At 38.6% G+C, this 14663-nt stretch overlaps 1 protein-coding gene across 1 annotated transcript in view; it reads left to right on the forward strand.

The window, feature by feature from the left end:
* Positions 1–14663, forward strand: part of ANKS1B (ankyrin repeat and sterile alpha motif domain containing 1B) — a 449800-nt gene that overhangs the window by 420034 nt on the left and 15103 nt on the right. The window contains exons 22-23 of the mRNA XM_067312063.1: positions 3025–3096; positions 14025–14111. Of these exons, the coding sequence (XP_067168164.1) occupies positions 3025–3096; positions 14025–14111 (159 nt within the window). The remainder of the gene's footprint in view (positions 1–3024; positions 3097–14024; positions 14112–14663) is intronic.

The raw sequence follows: 14663 nt of genomic DNA on the forward strand, positions 1-14663 counted from the left end.
TTTAGGATAACGGTCTGTTCATCAGAAACTAGAGTATTCTTGGGGAAGAGTTGGGGGCGGCTGAGCCTGAGTTATAGCATGCCCAGGAAGGCAGGAATTAGGGACTAAATAAGTGCAGTAATGATGGAGGCTGGCTTCCACTCAGTAGGAAACAGAAGGGGCACAGGCCTGGCTCCCCAGAGCATGTCTATAACTTCCATTAGACCTTCACGGGGTAGAAGTGTCATGAATGCAGCAATTGTCCTTGGATGGTAGCTAGACCCTCCCGCCTTCCTCAGCAAGCCAAGCTTCATCTCGTCTGTTCTCAGTGCAGGTCCCAGTGGTCCTCCTGTATGCAGCATTTCTGATTCAAAGGGAAGCTTCATCACTTCTAGTTTTTAAAATATTTGTCATACTTTTCTTTATAATGAACACATTTACCTCAGAGTGCCTCTTATGTCACTATTTGATCCAGCAGTAAATTCCAAATCGGATCTTTGCACAAGATTGAAAGGTGTATTGATCACTGATTATGACTACAGCCTTGTGCAGAAATGGAAGTTGGGATGAAAAGGATAGAGATATTATCAAAATATCCAAGTTACTGTTTTTTTAAAGAAATATCTTTCTTTCCTAAAGACTGTGCATCAGTGCAGTGTCTCTGCTCCAGGATCTGTTATGACCACAGTTACAGAGTAAAATACTGGCATAGAAGATGTAAGGGATGGCAGCTTTCACTGTATGTCACACCACTAAGCCGATGAACTGTTGGATGTCCTCTATATTCCTCCCACATTCTCTGGGTCTTTGAGAAGGAACATTTCTGAGAGCACAAGAAGTCTGAGGGAAGCAAAATTCCCCCTAGGATTTCACATTTTTCTGACAACTTAATCGGGCAGTACCTTTGTGATGTGTTTGTTTATTCCACTGTCCACCCTGGGAAGCATTTTTGAATGCCTAGAGCTGAGATTTTTCACTGCTGTGCAGAAGGAGCAAGAGTGTCTCTTTCTTCCTCCTGTTCTGCCATGAGCACAAAAGCACTGCTTTTGTCCCTGATGCCTGCCCAGCTGGTAGCTTTCATGGAAATATTAAGTTATTGAGTCATAGTCTAATAACATTTGAAGAACTGAATTGCATTCTTCCCAGAAAAGGCCAATGATACCAGAGGTGTCACACGGCAAAGGACCCAGTGAAAGATACAGTTCAACTCAATATGCTTTTGTTTAATTTTCTAATTTCAGAGCTTGCTCTAAATTGGGTGTTCTTCTGTAAGGGCGATGTCAAGCCATCCTGTCAAATTAATGGCCAAAGCCCTATTCATGTCATCATCAAGCCTCCAGCTGGACTCACAGCTGTTTGGTTTAAGAATTGTTCACATTTGCAGTCCTCCAGGAATGCCCTTCATTCCTTCATTTCCACCTGCACTTATGTAGTTACATTGGTGTTGCTCGCTGTTCCGTTTATAATGCCCTGTGTGGTGATTCTCAGTAGCTACTGTGTGGGCTACCGTCTACACTGAAATATTTATACATTTTCTTGCAGGTCAGAGACTCCTGCAGTACACAGTGTGAACTGAAGGCTTTAAACACAGTCTCTCAATCTAGGTCAAGAAACCAGGGAGTTGAACAAGTACACTTTCTGTTCGGTTCCCACTTGCATTTAGCTATAACTGAAGTTTTTTTGATCAGTTCTCATTTAAGATGGTACCAGTTCACTGCCTGATTTGGATAGCTTACACTGTTTCCAAGATGCATTGGTGTGTTAAAATGAAAAAAGGTCACCTAATCATGGTGGGCTCCAGCATGCTCTGGGACGAGGCTGCTGTTGACATTGCTTTTTTTTTATTGCTCACCAATCCCATTCTCACCGGTGGCATGACTTTTCTTCAGTTCCTGTGTTGCTCACATAGGACTGAGGATTTAAGAGAAGTCATGGCATTGCACTGCAGTGAGAATGCAAAGAGACATCTCTGAGCTATAGCAACAAGTGCACATCCACAAATACATATGCCTGTAGTGTATACAGGAAAAATGCTGGACATTTGGTGTGCTTGCACAACCCTGCTGACAGTAACAAGACCCCTCTCTACTAGGAGAGGAGGGCAGTGAAGATGTAGCCAGCTTCCTCTGGGTAGGGGCTGCTCAGTTTGCACTCAGTATGGAGAAGTCCTGCATCCCCAAAGTAACAAATCCAGGGACATGTAGCCTGCTGTCAGCGTGCAGAAGTGCGGGCTTAAGCCGCAGACACTAGCGAGTCACACAGTGGAAAAGAGGCAGGTGGGAAGGAGCAGGCATTAGTAAAACAGTCTTGCATACCCCATGGGTGAGCACGCTCCTCTTGGAGGATGGTGGCTTTCAGCAACCGTGGTCCTGAGCCAGGACCCAGAATCAGCAGCTGCTGCCATCTTTTACTCAGTCCCAGTTCAGATTCAACAAAGGCTTCAAAGTAATATCTCCAGGTCAGACTTCGCTTGAGCAGAAATAATGGTTTGAGCTAGTTTTCAGTTCAGATGTAGTTTCTCTGTTTGCTGTCATTGGGCTCATATTGGGCTGATATTGGGTTTGCTATCTGTGCATAAAGTAGTTACAGATTGGGTACACAGAGGTTAACATCTCTGCTGCCCTTCACATCCACGTGATTGTATACAAAAGCAGTATGACCTTGGCAGATGACTTTTAAGAAAAAAAAAAAAAACGCTCAATTTTTTTATGGAAAAAAATGACATTTTTAAGATGGAATCAGCAGTATTTCTTCTTGTTTGAATGACTAAAATGATAGGCTAGAATACTTTCAGGTACTTTTTCTAAGGGCTCCATCTAAATTAATACATTCATTGCTGTGCATTCCTGTTTCATGTAGAGTGTTGATTAAAACTCACCATTTTAAATGATCTCTCAGAGAACTGCAGAGTAAAAAAACTCTAAAATCACAAAATATTAGGTTGTTGGCTACCACTCTAATTTTAAGGATTTTTAGTGCTTTTCTGCAGATGTATGTTTGTTCTGGAATTTTAGCTAAATGAAGTTTAATGGATTTTTATTTTAGTATTTAGGTTCTATGCTGGTAAAAGAGTTAAGAGGCACAGAGTCAACACAGGATGCTTGTGCAAAGATGAGGGTAAGTTAGTAAATCTACTCCCTTCTCTAATCATCAAAATAGTAGCTAGTTGTTACTTGTACTGTGTCCTTTTTTTGCATTTATAATGTTCTGTTATCCATTTGTTTTCCACTCCCCTTGCATTTACACTGGTAATAAGAAGTCTGTTCTGTCTTTCATCTTAATTTGCAGTAATAGCAAAATTCTAAGGTAGATTTTTATTTTACATGTTGTGGCTAAGAACAAGTAAATGCATGCATTATGTCTTGTGTTTTCTCTTGAATCTTTGCAACTGTTTCAAAGTACTTTCCATGAACTTTAAATGTGCTCATATCGCTTTGTTTTTATAAGCAGAATTAGTTTATAGCTCATATGGAAATGTAGATACTATTTATAACAAAAAAAGTAAATACATTTTAGTAGTAAATACATTAACATGTTGCTAAAGTCATTGTTTCCTTATTTGGAGCCTAATCCTGTGCTTACTTAATCATATGGATGCCTTTACTCACATGAGTATTCCCATTTATTATGAGTTACATATTTGTTTATTGATTGAAGGATGAAAAGTGAACAAATTCAATTTACTTGCTAGTGGAAAAACAGACAGTTTTTTTTTTTCAGACAGGTGAGAATATGCTTTTGTATATGCTTCAGCCTCATATTGGTTTGTACAAAATTATTATGAGGCTCAGTCTATATCCAAGAAACATTATACTGATATATACTCAAAACAAGCAACAGGCCTACTGCACAATATATTTCCAATTGTAATTGTAATAACACTCCCGTTCATAGTTATGGAGAACATTTCATGACTGATTCATGATTAATTTCATGATTAATTAATGAAGAATATGACTGTATAGTGATCTACTGAAGATGAAACATAAGATAGATGAATGAGTGAAATCCATTCATTATGTTATGGATCATAAGTCTTTCATGCAAGATATCTCTGAGCGCTAGACATAGCATTTGGATCAGTTATAAAGCTAGAAGATGTGTAAAATTCATGCAGACAATCATTTTGAATTGGTTACATATGTACAGTACACAGACTTTTGCACAAGCTGTTTTAGCTGAGGACTGGCAGTAATTCATGAGTACTACATTGCCAGAAAATCTGTGGCTTTTCAGCTGATTGCATGCTAATCATTCCTTACCTGGGCTTAAATTTCTTTAAAAAGTCACATCAACTTGACACATAGGGGATCTACACTCACATACATGTGTTCTGGGGGACTGAGGCTATAAGTCTACTTATATAACTGAACTATACTATACATTTTCCATTCCAGTTTTCAAATTGTCCAGCTTAGCACTTCAATTTTTTAGGAATGTGCCTATGCAGATATCAGGGTAGAATTTGACACCATAGTAACATAAATCATCTTCAGTAAATTATTTGAATGAACTGAGAGGCTTAACATCAAAAAATTGCTCCAAATAATTTATGGCAATTTTATTTTTTTTTTAATATGCCATATATATCTGAAAATTAAATGTTTGAAAACAAGTTTAATATAAAAAACAAATTTTCCATAAAAATGATAGTTACACTAATACTCTGTAGTGCTGTACAGGACACAAACAATATAGTGATATGTTTTATATATATATATTGACATTCTATTTTGAAACTGTTATGTTGTGAAAATGTTTATTTTCCAGTTTAAGGTTTTTGTTTTTTTATTGCGAAGATATTTGAATAAAACAGTTCTTAATCAAGTGCTCATCTATCCTTTCTATGTAGTCCTTTTAATCATATTCACGCAGATGCATTAGATTGAGCTCAACATAGGGATCAAGGTTATATATGCTTTTTGTTCTCACCCAAATTGCAGATTATAACTCTTGCAGTCATCCAAAATTATGTATATTTGGCAAGAAATGTACCTATTAGAGGGATTATACATTTTTCTTCCAATCACGTATTTGCACTCCAAGGCTGGATTTATATTTTATGGTTTCCTATTTGTTTTAATCTCTTTTCTCTTACAAACTCCCTCTGCAGTCCATAGCACTGTCTCCTTATCTCCATTCCCCACCTGCTGTTAACTGACCTTTGCTACTTGGAGATTAAATCTCACTGTCCTGGCCAGTATAGATTTATTAATTATAGTTGAGAGATGCCTTCAAGAACTGAAGAGCTTTCATCTTTCTCAGCATGGAATGGGAAATATTACAAGTTGTGTTTTTAATCAGATTACTGTCTTCACTTCAAATCACCATATGAACAGGAAGCAAGAATAAAATATTTTTACATCAAAATAAAGAGAAGGAAAAAAGTTTAACTGGAGCTAGGAAGAGACCTGTTTTCTACAGTAGATTGCATCTGACATATACACATCTGAGCTCCCTGACAAGGTGAAGGGGAACAGTTTTATACTTACTGATGTGAGCACAGCAGCAAGGTAGACTCTTTCCTTGCAGTAATGTTAAATCACTAATGTTGCATAGACAAATTGCATAGTCTGAACCAAGATATTTACTGCAGCGACAGGAAACTTACATTCAAAGCAAAGATTTTTGTTCTCGGATCTGAGTGCCTTTCTGATGTTTTCTTTTTGGAAAAGACATTCTTACATTTCGAGTCAAGTTCTGGAGAATCAGCAATACGATTCTGTTCACAAAGACTGTGTTTAAGTGTCTTGCTGAGTTAAGACCAAAAATGTCAAAGTTGAAATTGTCATAGACTCTGCTTCTCTTATCTCTGGAGGGAAAGATGAAGCAGAGTTGACTCTTTCTCCTACAGAATGAAAAAGTGAAACAGACAGGGTCTTGGCCTTTCCTTTCTCATTCCTTCTTACATAAAGAAGGAGAAGTTGGATATAGATGGCCGTCTCCGTGGTTCTGCTCATCAATTTATGTTTTTCAATTCCCATATCTCCCCAAAAAGTGGGAAAGAGAACCAGTACCCTTCATAGGCCTCCCAGTGGAACTACCAGGCAAAAAGGAAGATGCAATGATATTCTACAAAGTCCGCAGCAGAGTTCTCCCTCCATGCTCAAACTGTACATCCTTTGGTTTGTGACTTCCACTGGTACAGTGTAAAGATATTGGTTTACATCTGGCAGGAAGAGGACGAAAAAAGGGATGGAATAATACTTAGTAATGAGGCAAAAGGACATTATTTTTCCAGATCTCATATAAGTTGTTCAGCTCAGATTAATTAAATTGGCTTGTGCAAAACATGATGTCATTCTGAACTTGAATATTAACTCATACAAAAGCTATGAATATTTAAAAACTGAGCAGAGAAAATGGTTGGTAGCTCAACTCAATGCACATCAGGCACAATGAATAATGTTCATCCTTTTCTCATCAGATGCTGAATCCTTATGTGGTTTTTCAGGTGTCAGGAATAACTGAAGAATTGTGTAGTATTTATTTAAAAAAAAACAAAAAACTTTATGAATCAGAATTCAGTGGTGCATCTGACTTACTTGCATTTTGAGTGGCTTGTCTGTGTTTCTCTACTGAAAGTTAAACTCTGTAAGTGAGAAGGAGGTTTCATAAATTATACATTTATTAAATACTGGCTTAAGGATTCCCCTTCTTTCTAGTTATTGTAGAAAAACAGCCTTTTAATCCTCAGTTCAGTGCCCATCCTCCAAACACCATACTCAGTGCTTTCTTCTGCCTGCTCAGCATGGAAAAGCAGTTAATGTCTCACTTCAAGTTGCTTATCAGTAACTTTAAGAGATGCCTGCCTTTCTCCCCTGATGTAGTAAGGATCCTCAGCAGCCAAACACTGGCACTCTCAAGCACTCTGATCATCCAGGCTCCTACTTCTTTTGGTACCGTTGTGTCTTACGTGACCTGCAGTGCCAGCTCAGTATGCTTCCTAGTAGGTAACTAAGGGAAATGTTCCCACAAGACAGGCCTTCCCAACGATGGTTAAGTCAGAGGACCTTAATGCCACAGAAGACATCAGTTCTTACAATCTTAAGCTATTTGCTAGAACCAGAACATTATTCTGATCATGGTGGACCTTGTAGCCATCCTTATCCATCATTTTCAGCCCACAGTATGAAACTGTCCAAAGGGAATAAAGATATTCTTTCTAGTGAGAAATCTGGACACTCAGAAGGATCTTGGTTTAGTCCTCATGCCTCAATGAGTCCTCTTTTGACTATATGCAACTGTATTGCTGTTTTCTGAAGTTGCCAGGAAAGACAAAAGCTTTCTTTCAAGGCTTTCTTTGAAGCCATCACATCTGCAGGAAAGAGAGAGATATAGGTGTTAAGAACAGAGACTATACACCATGACAAAGCAGAAAGCAATCCAGTTTCCTGCCTAAGACAGCTGTGGGGTGTCACCTAAACCAACACCTCCACCTGTTGCTGGCCTTTTCAAAAAGAGGACTGAAGATTTGCTCCAGGTTCTGGACACTGGGAGGGCTCTTGCCTTTCAGCTATAAAAAAACAAATCTTTCAAATCATCCACAACTTTGTTAATCTGCAGAGAGCTCATAAGTCACAAATATTGTCTTCCAAAGTCAATGGATATATGCCTGGCTGCTTTGATGTGTGTTGTGAGACCTTAGTAAGGTTGGGCCTCCAGCAGGGATCAAAACTCAACACCAGTGCTCAAGCAACATCTTCTGAATAGTGTCTCCATTGCAGATATTTGTAAAGCAGCCAAATGGACCATTATTTTGCAAATACTATGACAGAATCAGGTATAGTATTTGAGAATTATCAGATTCTCTGGTCACTGTTTTCTTAGGCCTTGTAGCTCTATCTCTGTAGTGTGGGCACAGCTTTGGCAGGACCTGCAGTGGAGTGGGTATATGTATATTACTCAGAAGGGAAAAAGAAGTTATGGGAGGTCCTTATGCGCACTTCACATCATGCCAACCTGTGTTCCTCAGAGGCTTACATGTCCTTGAACTTTGTGGCTGAAAGGAATCCAAGGTGCAGGAGGGATGTACTGCCCTATCAGCAGTACATGAGTGTGTGCAGATATTGCAAAAGCAAACAATTCTCTTTCTCAAGTAGATGAGTTGCAGGTGCATCCTCAGTGCAGTGTTCATATTAACAATGTAGCTTGGAGGCATCCACTAATTGTAGAGAAGTAAACAGTCTTGTACCAAAGGGATTACAGATGCTGTTGTATTCTACGAGGTATTAAATTATGTCAGTGATGCATTTTTAGGCATTTTGGATCAAGGGATTTGTAGCAAATATTTGTTACAAGGTAGACTGTATTTTCAAAATTGTCTTCAAAATTTACTGGTCAAAAGTGAACTTTAACTTCTTATTTCATCTCATCCACAATATTGTCAAAGCGATTCACTTCAAAAGGATTTGTATAACAAAGCTACATAAGCCTTAAGAGACATAAGAGACTTATGGGTATGATAGTGGATGGTACCAGTACATATTTTGAAATGTGCATTTGGATGTAATTTGGAATTAATAGTTGCTCCCAGTGTGGGAATATGTTCAGGTTCTCTTAGTGGAGTGGATTCCAATACATAATTGAATAGTAAAATTGCCAGCTACAGTCTTCAGATAGCTATTAAAAACAGTATAGGACAGAATTAGGAGACTGATTTGCAAAAGTGAAAAACAAGACTAAATCTTAGGATTTTTACAAGCTCATAAACCTGTACTCAGAATGTATGTATGAAGTTCCTAGTGACTTGGCATGGCTGAATAATGTCTTTTCACTGTGTATTTGCAAGATCAAGTGTAATTACATAAGCAGTAAAAAAATAAAAATTAACATGGTTTCATTTTGGCCACTGAATGAAAGTTGAGTAATCTAGTTATGAATGTACTTATTGGTGTATAAGTACATGAAAGTGGTCATCATGGCAAAGCAGAAGTACCCATGCACCCTGTTTCCTCCTGGTGTGAAATAAATAGATGAGATGAAAACATTTTGAGAGTGGGCTGGATTACACCATATGCTGCAGTATATCAAATAAATGTATGAGCACCTTACTTGGACACCATTCTGTGCATACTTCCGAATTTCCTCTTAAGCTGCTTTGTGTGTATGCATGCACACAGAGCTATCACACTTTATATACTGCAGGAGTATTCAAAAGTGTTAATCAGGATTATTAGTGTTCTGAGTTCTGCACAGAACAAGTATTGAAGTACAATCCTATCTTGAAAGGATTAAAGGTGCTTTAGGGCTATATGTTTTGTATTTGTGTGTATTTCCTTTTTAAGAGTAAACAGCTAGTTTATATATCTTTATTCATAGAACAAAGTCCCCTGCCTCTTAAGCCATCATTAGGCTTTGGTAGGTACAATGGCTTGGTGGGTCTCAAATGAAATTGTTTGGAGTTTAGTTTATATTCTAATTAAACAACTGACAGTTCTGTACAGCCTTTAGATGAAAATCAAAATACAGCTGGAAATGCTTCACTGGCTTAGGACAATTTTTAGTACTATGGAAATTTATTAAGAGTTTGCTTGTGAGCATGGGGCTCTTTTTCAGTGAATTAAAGAAAATTCATAAACTGAGTTGGACGCAATGACTAGAACCCTGGACTGCTCTCTTTCTCAGGGAAATACCCTTATGACTGAGCTTGCGCGCTCTCTCTCTCTCTCTCTCGCCCCACTGCTCTTGCATCCCTTTTCTGCATAATGGACCAGTTTCAAAAGGAGAAACTGGGAGCAGCCCTGTCCAGGGCTATACAAGGGTTTTGGCACTGTCCTGCATAATAGAAGCAGTGGGTTCAGATGCAAACTCAGAAGAGTCTGAAATCCAGACTTTTACTTTTGGGGCAAGTGATGTAATGACAAGGCAGTTATGCAGAAGATGCCTCCCACCTCCTTTCGCAGAAACGGATCTCCATTCTGAATGCTGAGAGGATGATGGCACCTATGAAACAGCCTTGAGCCAGGTGCTTGTTTAGGTGGTTATTTCTGATGGACTGCTTCTAAGTACCCATGCAGAAAACAAACTTTTGTATAGAAGCTGACTAGAGAGAAAGAAGAAAATCAGACACCCCACTTCCTTCAAAGTGCCTGGTGCTCTCCGCTGACTTTGCAGGAATACTGAATTAAAGTAGAGGCCTGTTCTATATTTCTTCCATATTGGCTGAGTGGCAGAGCAAGTTCAGTGGGGCACTAAGAAGCCTATTAGAGTCAATTTAAAGCCTGTCACTAACCTTCAAGAATCACTGTGCTAGTGTCCATAGCTGCCCTATTCATTTTTCACTCACTCTTCTTCTCATCCTTTTCAGGAGTATTCTTTTTCCTCACAAGAATCTATTATTAAAAGAAGCAGCTTCATCACAGGAGCCATACTTCAAAATATAGGGAGAGGGAGCTATTCCTGATGTTCTTTATTTTGAGGGAAAAGAGGCTCTATGTCTTGTTTGGGGTCTGAGGAAGCTGAACAAATGTCACATTGGATTTAGGATGGCAGCACTTTCCTCTATCTTCCTATCTCTGCAGTCAAGCCTGCTTTATGGTTCCTGAGTTACACATGGCATACTTCCACATAGTCATCTACCTGTCCCATAGGACGTATTTCAGCAGTGGGACCAAACCTCTTTCTCTCTGCCATTCAGACTCTCCGTTGCATTAAAAGTCCTCACTCTTAGCAGGAGCAGCACACCTGAGGAGACAGGACATGCACATCTGTCCCTATGCAGACAACCAACTGATCAGAGACAAGCAATGTCAATGAGCCTAGATATGCTTGCTGTTCATCCAGATGATTCTCCTAAAGAACTATATTAAAATAAAGAGACAAAGTTACAGTCACAGACAATGGATTTCATAGGAACTATGGTGAGTTCCAAGTTAGTGAGCTTTGGCTCAGGTCCATATGTTCCCCAAAGAGACACCAGACGGACAAGAATATTTTGTCATCTCATCATGTTCTCACAGAGTTGATATGGTGGCTAGAACCTGGAAAACACAAGGAAATGAAGTATTGACTCCTGTGTCCCACCTTGCTTTCAGATTCTAATCACAGGCATGGGCAGAGATGACCACTTGGCCTGCACAAAAGTGCAAAATGTCTGACCATGAAAGCTGTGATACTTTATGTCAACGTCCTGGAAGTTAGAGCCAAAGCATTGACAGCACCCAAATGTATGGTATTCATATTATTTCTCTGAAAACTCATGTTACAGATCCTGGCAGTCAACTCCTTCATTAAAAAGAAATGAACAAGCAAAAGTATGAGTTCACCATGACAGTTCAAAACCACTGAAGTCTGGAAACTGCTAGGACTATTGTAATTATATGGTGAACTTCAGGAGAGTTGATCTGTCATTGGGAGTGGAGTGGGGAGGGAATAGGGCAGGGGGAACACGGATGGGTGTTCTTCATGATATAACTGTCCTTTACCAAGGATAATATCTCAGTGCCCCACTGTTTGTTCCAAGGGATCTACAAGTGCAGAATTGTTTTCCAAAATCATGTTTCTACACTGGACTCCGGTCTTCCAGAATGCCTTGCACAAATCCTGGTTTTTGTGTGGTTTGCAAGCTAATAAGGCACATTCATTGTTCCTTACCAGCTGAGACAGTTTGACTCAAACTACAAATGTCCATCAGTTTCTGATTCATCTCCTAATTTACCAGATATAATTTAATAGTATCTTGGTGAGCTATTTCACCCAGACACACTCTTCTGGCAAGTCACACCTAGATTAAATATCAAAGATCAGGTCTGCCTAGACAGATTCAGGTGAGTGTGGTACATATAAGGAAGCTATTTAAAGTACAGAATACTGGTCTAAATGAAAGCAAACTCTTAGATGGTTAATACGACATAGCCCTGCCATCTTGACGCTTCACCTTTACGGCAAATGGAAGATAGTGCAAACTGGACCATAAAGCAAAATAATTTAACTTAGTAGCCACATTTCTATAGAGTATGGGAGGAGAAGAGGAATTTTGCTGCTAAGGAAGCGAGAAAGGAGATAATTACAATAATCAAAATGGGAGACAAAGAGCTCCTGAATATAGCTGTCGGGCTAGAAAGAAAGGAAAAAAGTTGGATGATTGTGGGGTTGCCAGATGATTAAAGTGATGTTGTCATATTTGCGAATATTATGTCTGGATATGAGCATATGTGGGGTGTATTGCTTGTTATTCTGATGGCTGTATGTACTGCATCTTCCGTACAGTCACTGTCATGCTTTCTGTGCATTGAAATTGAATTTTATGAAAAGTGTCATTTGAAGTCTGTTGTAGACACACACGCACGAACACACACATATGTTTTTACTTGCTCTACATTTGACAGGGATACTATTTCTTTTTCACCCAGCTCAGAGACACGCAAATCAGATCAGTGTCTTCCTTCAAGTTTTGTTAGATTCTTCAGAATGTTTTAAAGCTTTAATTTTTTTAAAGTGTCTAGCCTTCTGGGTAAAAGAAGCTTTCTCCAGGCTAAATTGACACTTGAGTGTCTTCTTGAGCCTCTTGCCGTCTGATACCAAGAAACGTAACATTCCTATTACACGGATAGGTGAGACTGTCTTTGAAACTTATTTAGAGGTTTTAACTTTCAGGGCATTAATTGCAGAATGTAGTTTGGTAGGTAGCTTTGAATTTTATGCTGGCAAAAATGCAATCTCATGTGAACCTGGGAGGAAGAAGATCTGATTAGGGAAATTGATTACAGTTTTCCTCTTTTAAGCTTTTGTTTATTTTGCTCTCTAGCATTAACCTTACCTTTTTCTCCAGAAAGATTTTTTTCAGATATAGCCCCTGTTTTCAAGTTTATATCTGTGCTGTTCTAGTTCTCTTTAAGAATACAAAACCACTGCTGCTACTTTTCAACTTCTGTAATGATCAACTGCTATAATGATCTTTCTAGACTGCAATTTATAGACCTTTCAATGTTCTTGCACATTCATTCCGCATGCTATTTCTTCATATTTAACTGTAGCTGAACTTATGCTTTCCCCTCAAGAAAATGCTTGATTGATCTCTATGATTGTTTGCAGATCTTTTCACGAGTGAGTGTTCTCTGAACTCTAGCTACATTATTTATCTACCATAGCTGTGTATTGAACAGTCTTGTCCCTAATTGCATTCCACCTTAAAAGAATTCAAATCATCTATAAACTATTATGCCATATTTGGTTTTGGTTTTTGGTTTTGTTTTTTTTTTTGTAAATTCAAACTGTAAGCTAGTCAAAAGGTTTTCTGCAAACAATTTAAAACTTTCTCCAATATTTGCCCAATCTGTTTGGCAGGAAATATCTTAGCTGTGAATATCACATTGAAGGCACACTAAAGTAGAATAGCATAGAAAAGAAAAAAAATAGCCTTCTAAGAAGACATGAACTGTAGGTAAGAGACCCTGGCACTGAGAGCATTCAGGATAAACCTCTATGCTAATTCATGTGTAAAGCAGATTCCAGTAGGAACTACGTTCAAGGAAGTGCAGACAGTGAGACAGTGCAAGATACACCATTAGACTGACAGCCCTAGAGGGCTGCAGGGATGTCTCATGTCACAAACATAACTGCAATAGTGCAAGAGAGAGAGTGAAATATTTCTGAAACACAACTAATCACAGCAGTGCAACAAAAACAGTGCAACAAAAAGTACAGTACTCTCAGTCTTTATAGCTGGGGAGGGCAGAAAGAGGGGAGGTGAAGCAGAGATGAATGGGGCATGTGAGATAGATGTTTAAATCCTGCTTATTTAGGGAAATCCCTGATTACATGACTGGCTTTTTAAAGTAACTCTGGCAGAATGATTTCATTCTCTTCCCATGATGAAGAATTTTTACCTCCTTCTCAACAAACTGCAAAGCTCTTTTTAGTTTCATAACTATAAGGCAGCTATTTCAAAAGCTCAGAGCACAGTCAACTCAAGAAAAAGTCAAATATTTATATAAGTACTTTTTGTTTAATTTGTGTATTTTTGTCAGAAGAAGAAGAAGAAAAGAGTGCTGTTCTTGTGCTGCAACACAAACAACTCTAACAAGGTCTTCATTTCATTTCAGAAGTCTACAGAACAAATGAAGAAAGTACCAACTATTGTTCTGTCTGTCTCTTACAAGGGGGTCAAATTTATTGATGCCACAAATAAGGTATGTGCAATTGCTGAACATCAACTTTTATTCTTTAGCAATAGGAATGCTTACAAGGCCGGCTCTGTAAGAGCACCAAGCCACAGAGTGGGCAGATTTGCACTTTGTGTTTTCTTTCTTTTTTCTCTTCTCTCCCAAATGGATGTAATCTGAGTGTCGCTCTCCAGAAGCTCAGTCTGGAGGACAAGTGAAGCAGCTTTGATGGCTCGTTTGGAAAACGCTGTGTCCAACCCTCTGCCATTAAAAGGCAGCTCATCACAAAAGACATTTGGCAAGGGGCCTCTGTGGAATCCTTTACCATAGTCTTTCCTATGCAGTTCCTTAACTCTACAGAAAATACATATGTATTTTTTCATCAACATAATTTTTTCTAAAAAAATTAAACTATAAAGATTTCTCAACAAATAATAATGTTGCAAGTTTTTATTCAGAGCCAGCCATTAGTAAGAGTAAGAAGCTTGAGGCTTGAATTTCCTTTTCAAATGTAAGAGCCTCTCTCAGAGGTATTTTCCTGGTACTAGATATTTGACTTCCTGAACTGCAGAAGCTTCT

This window comes from Apteryx mantelli, chromosome 1 (assembly GCF_036417845.1).
Source record: "Apteryx mantelli isolate bAptMan1 chromosome 1, bAptMan1.hap1, whole genome shotgun sequence".
Lineage (NCBI taxonomy): Eukaryota > Metazoa > Chordata > Aves > Apterygiformes > Apterygidae > Apteryx > Apteryx mantelli.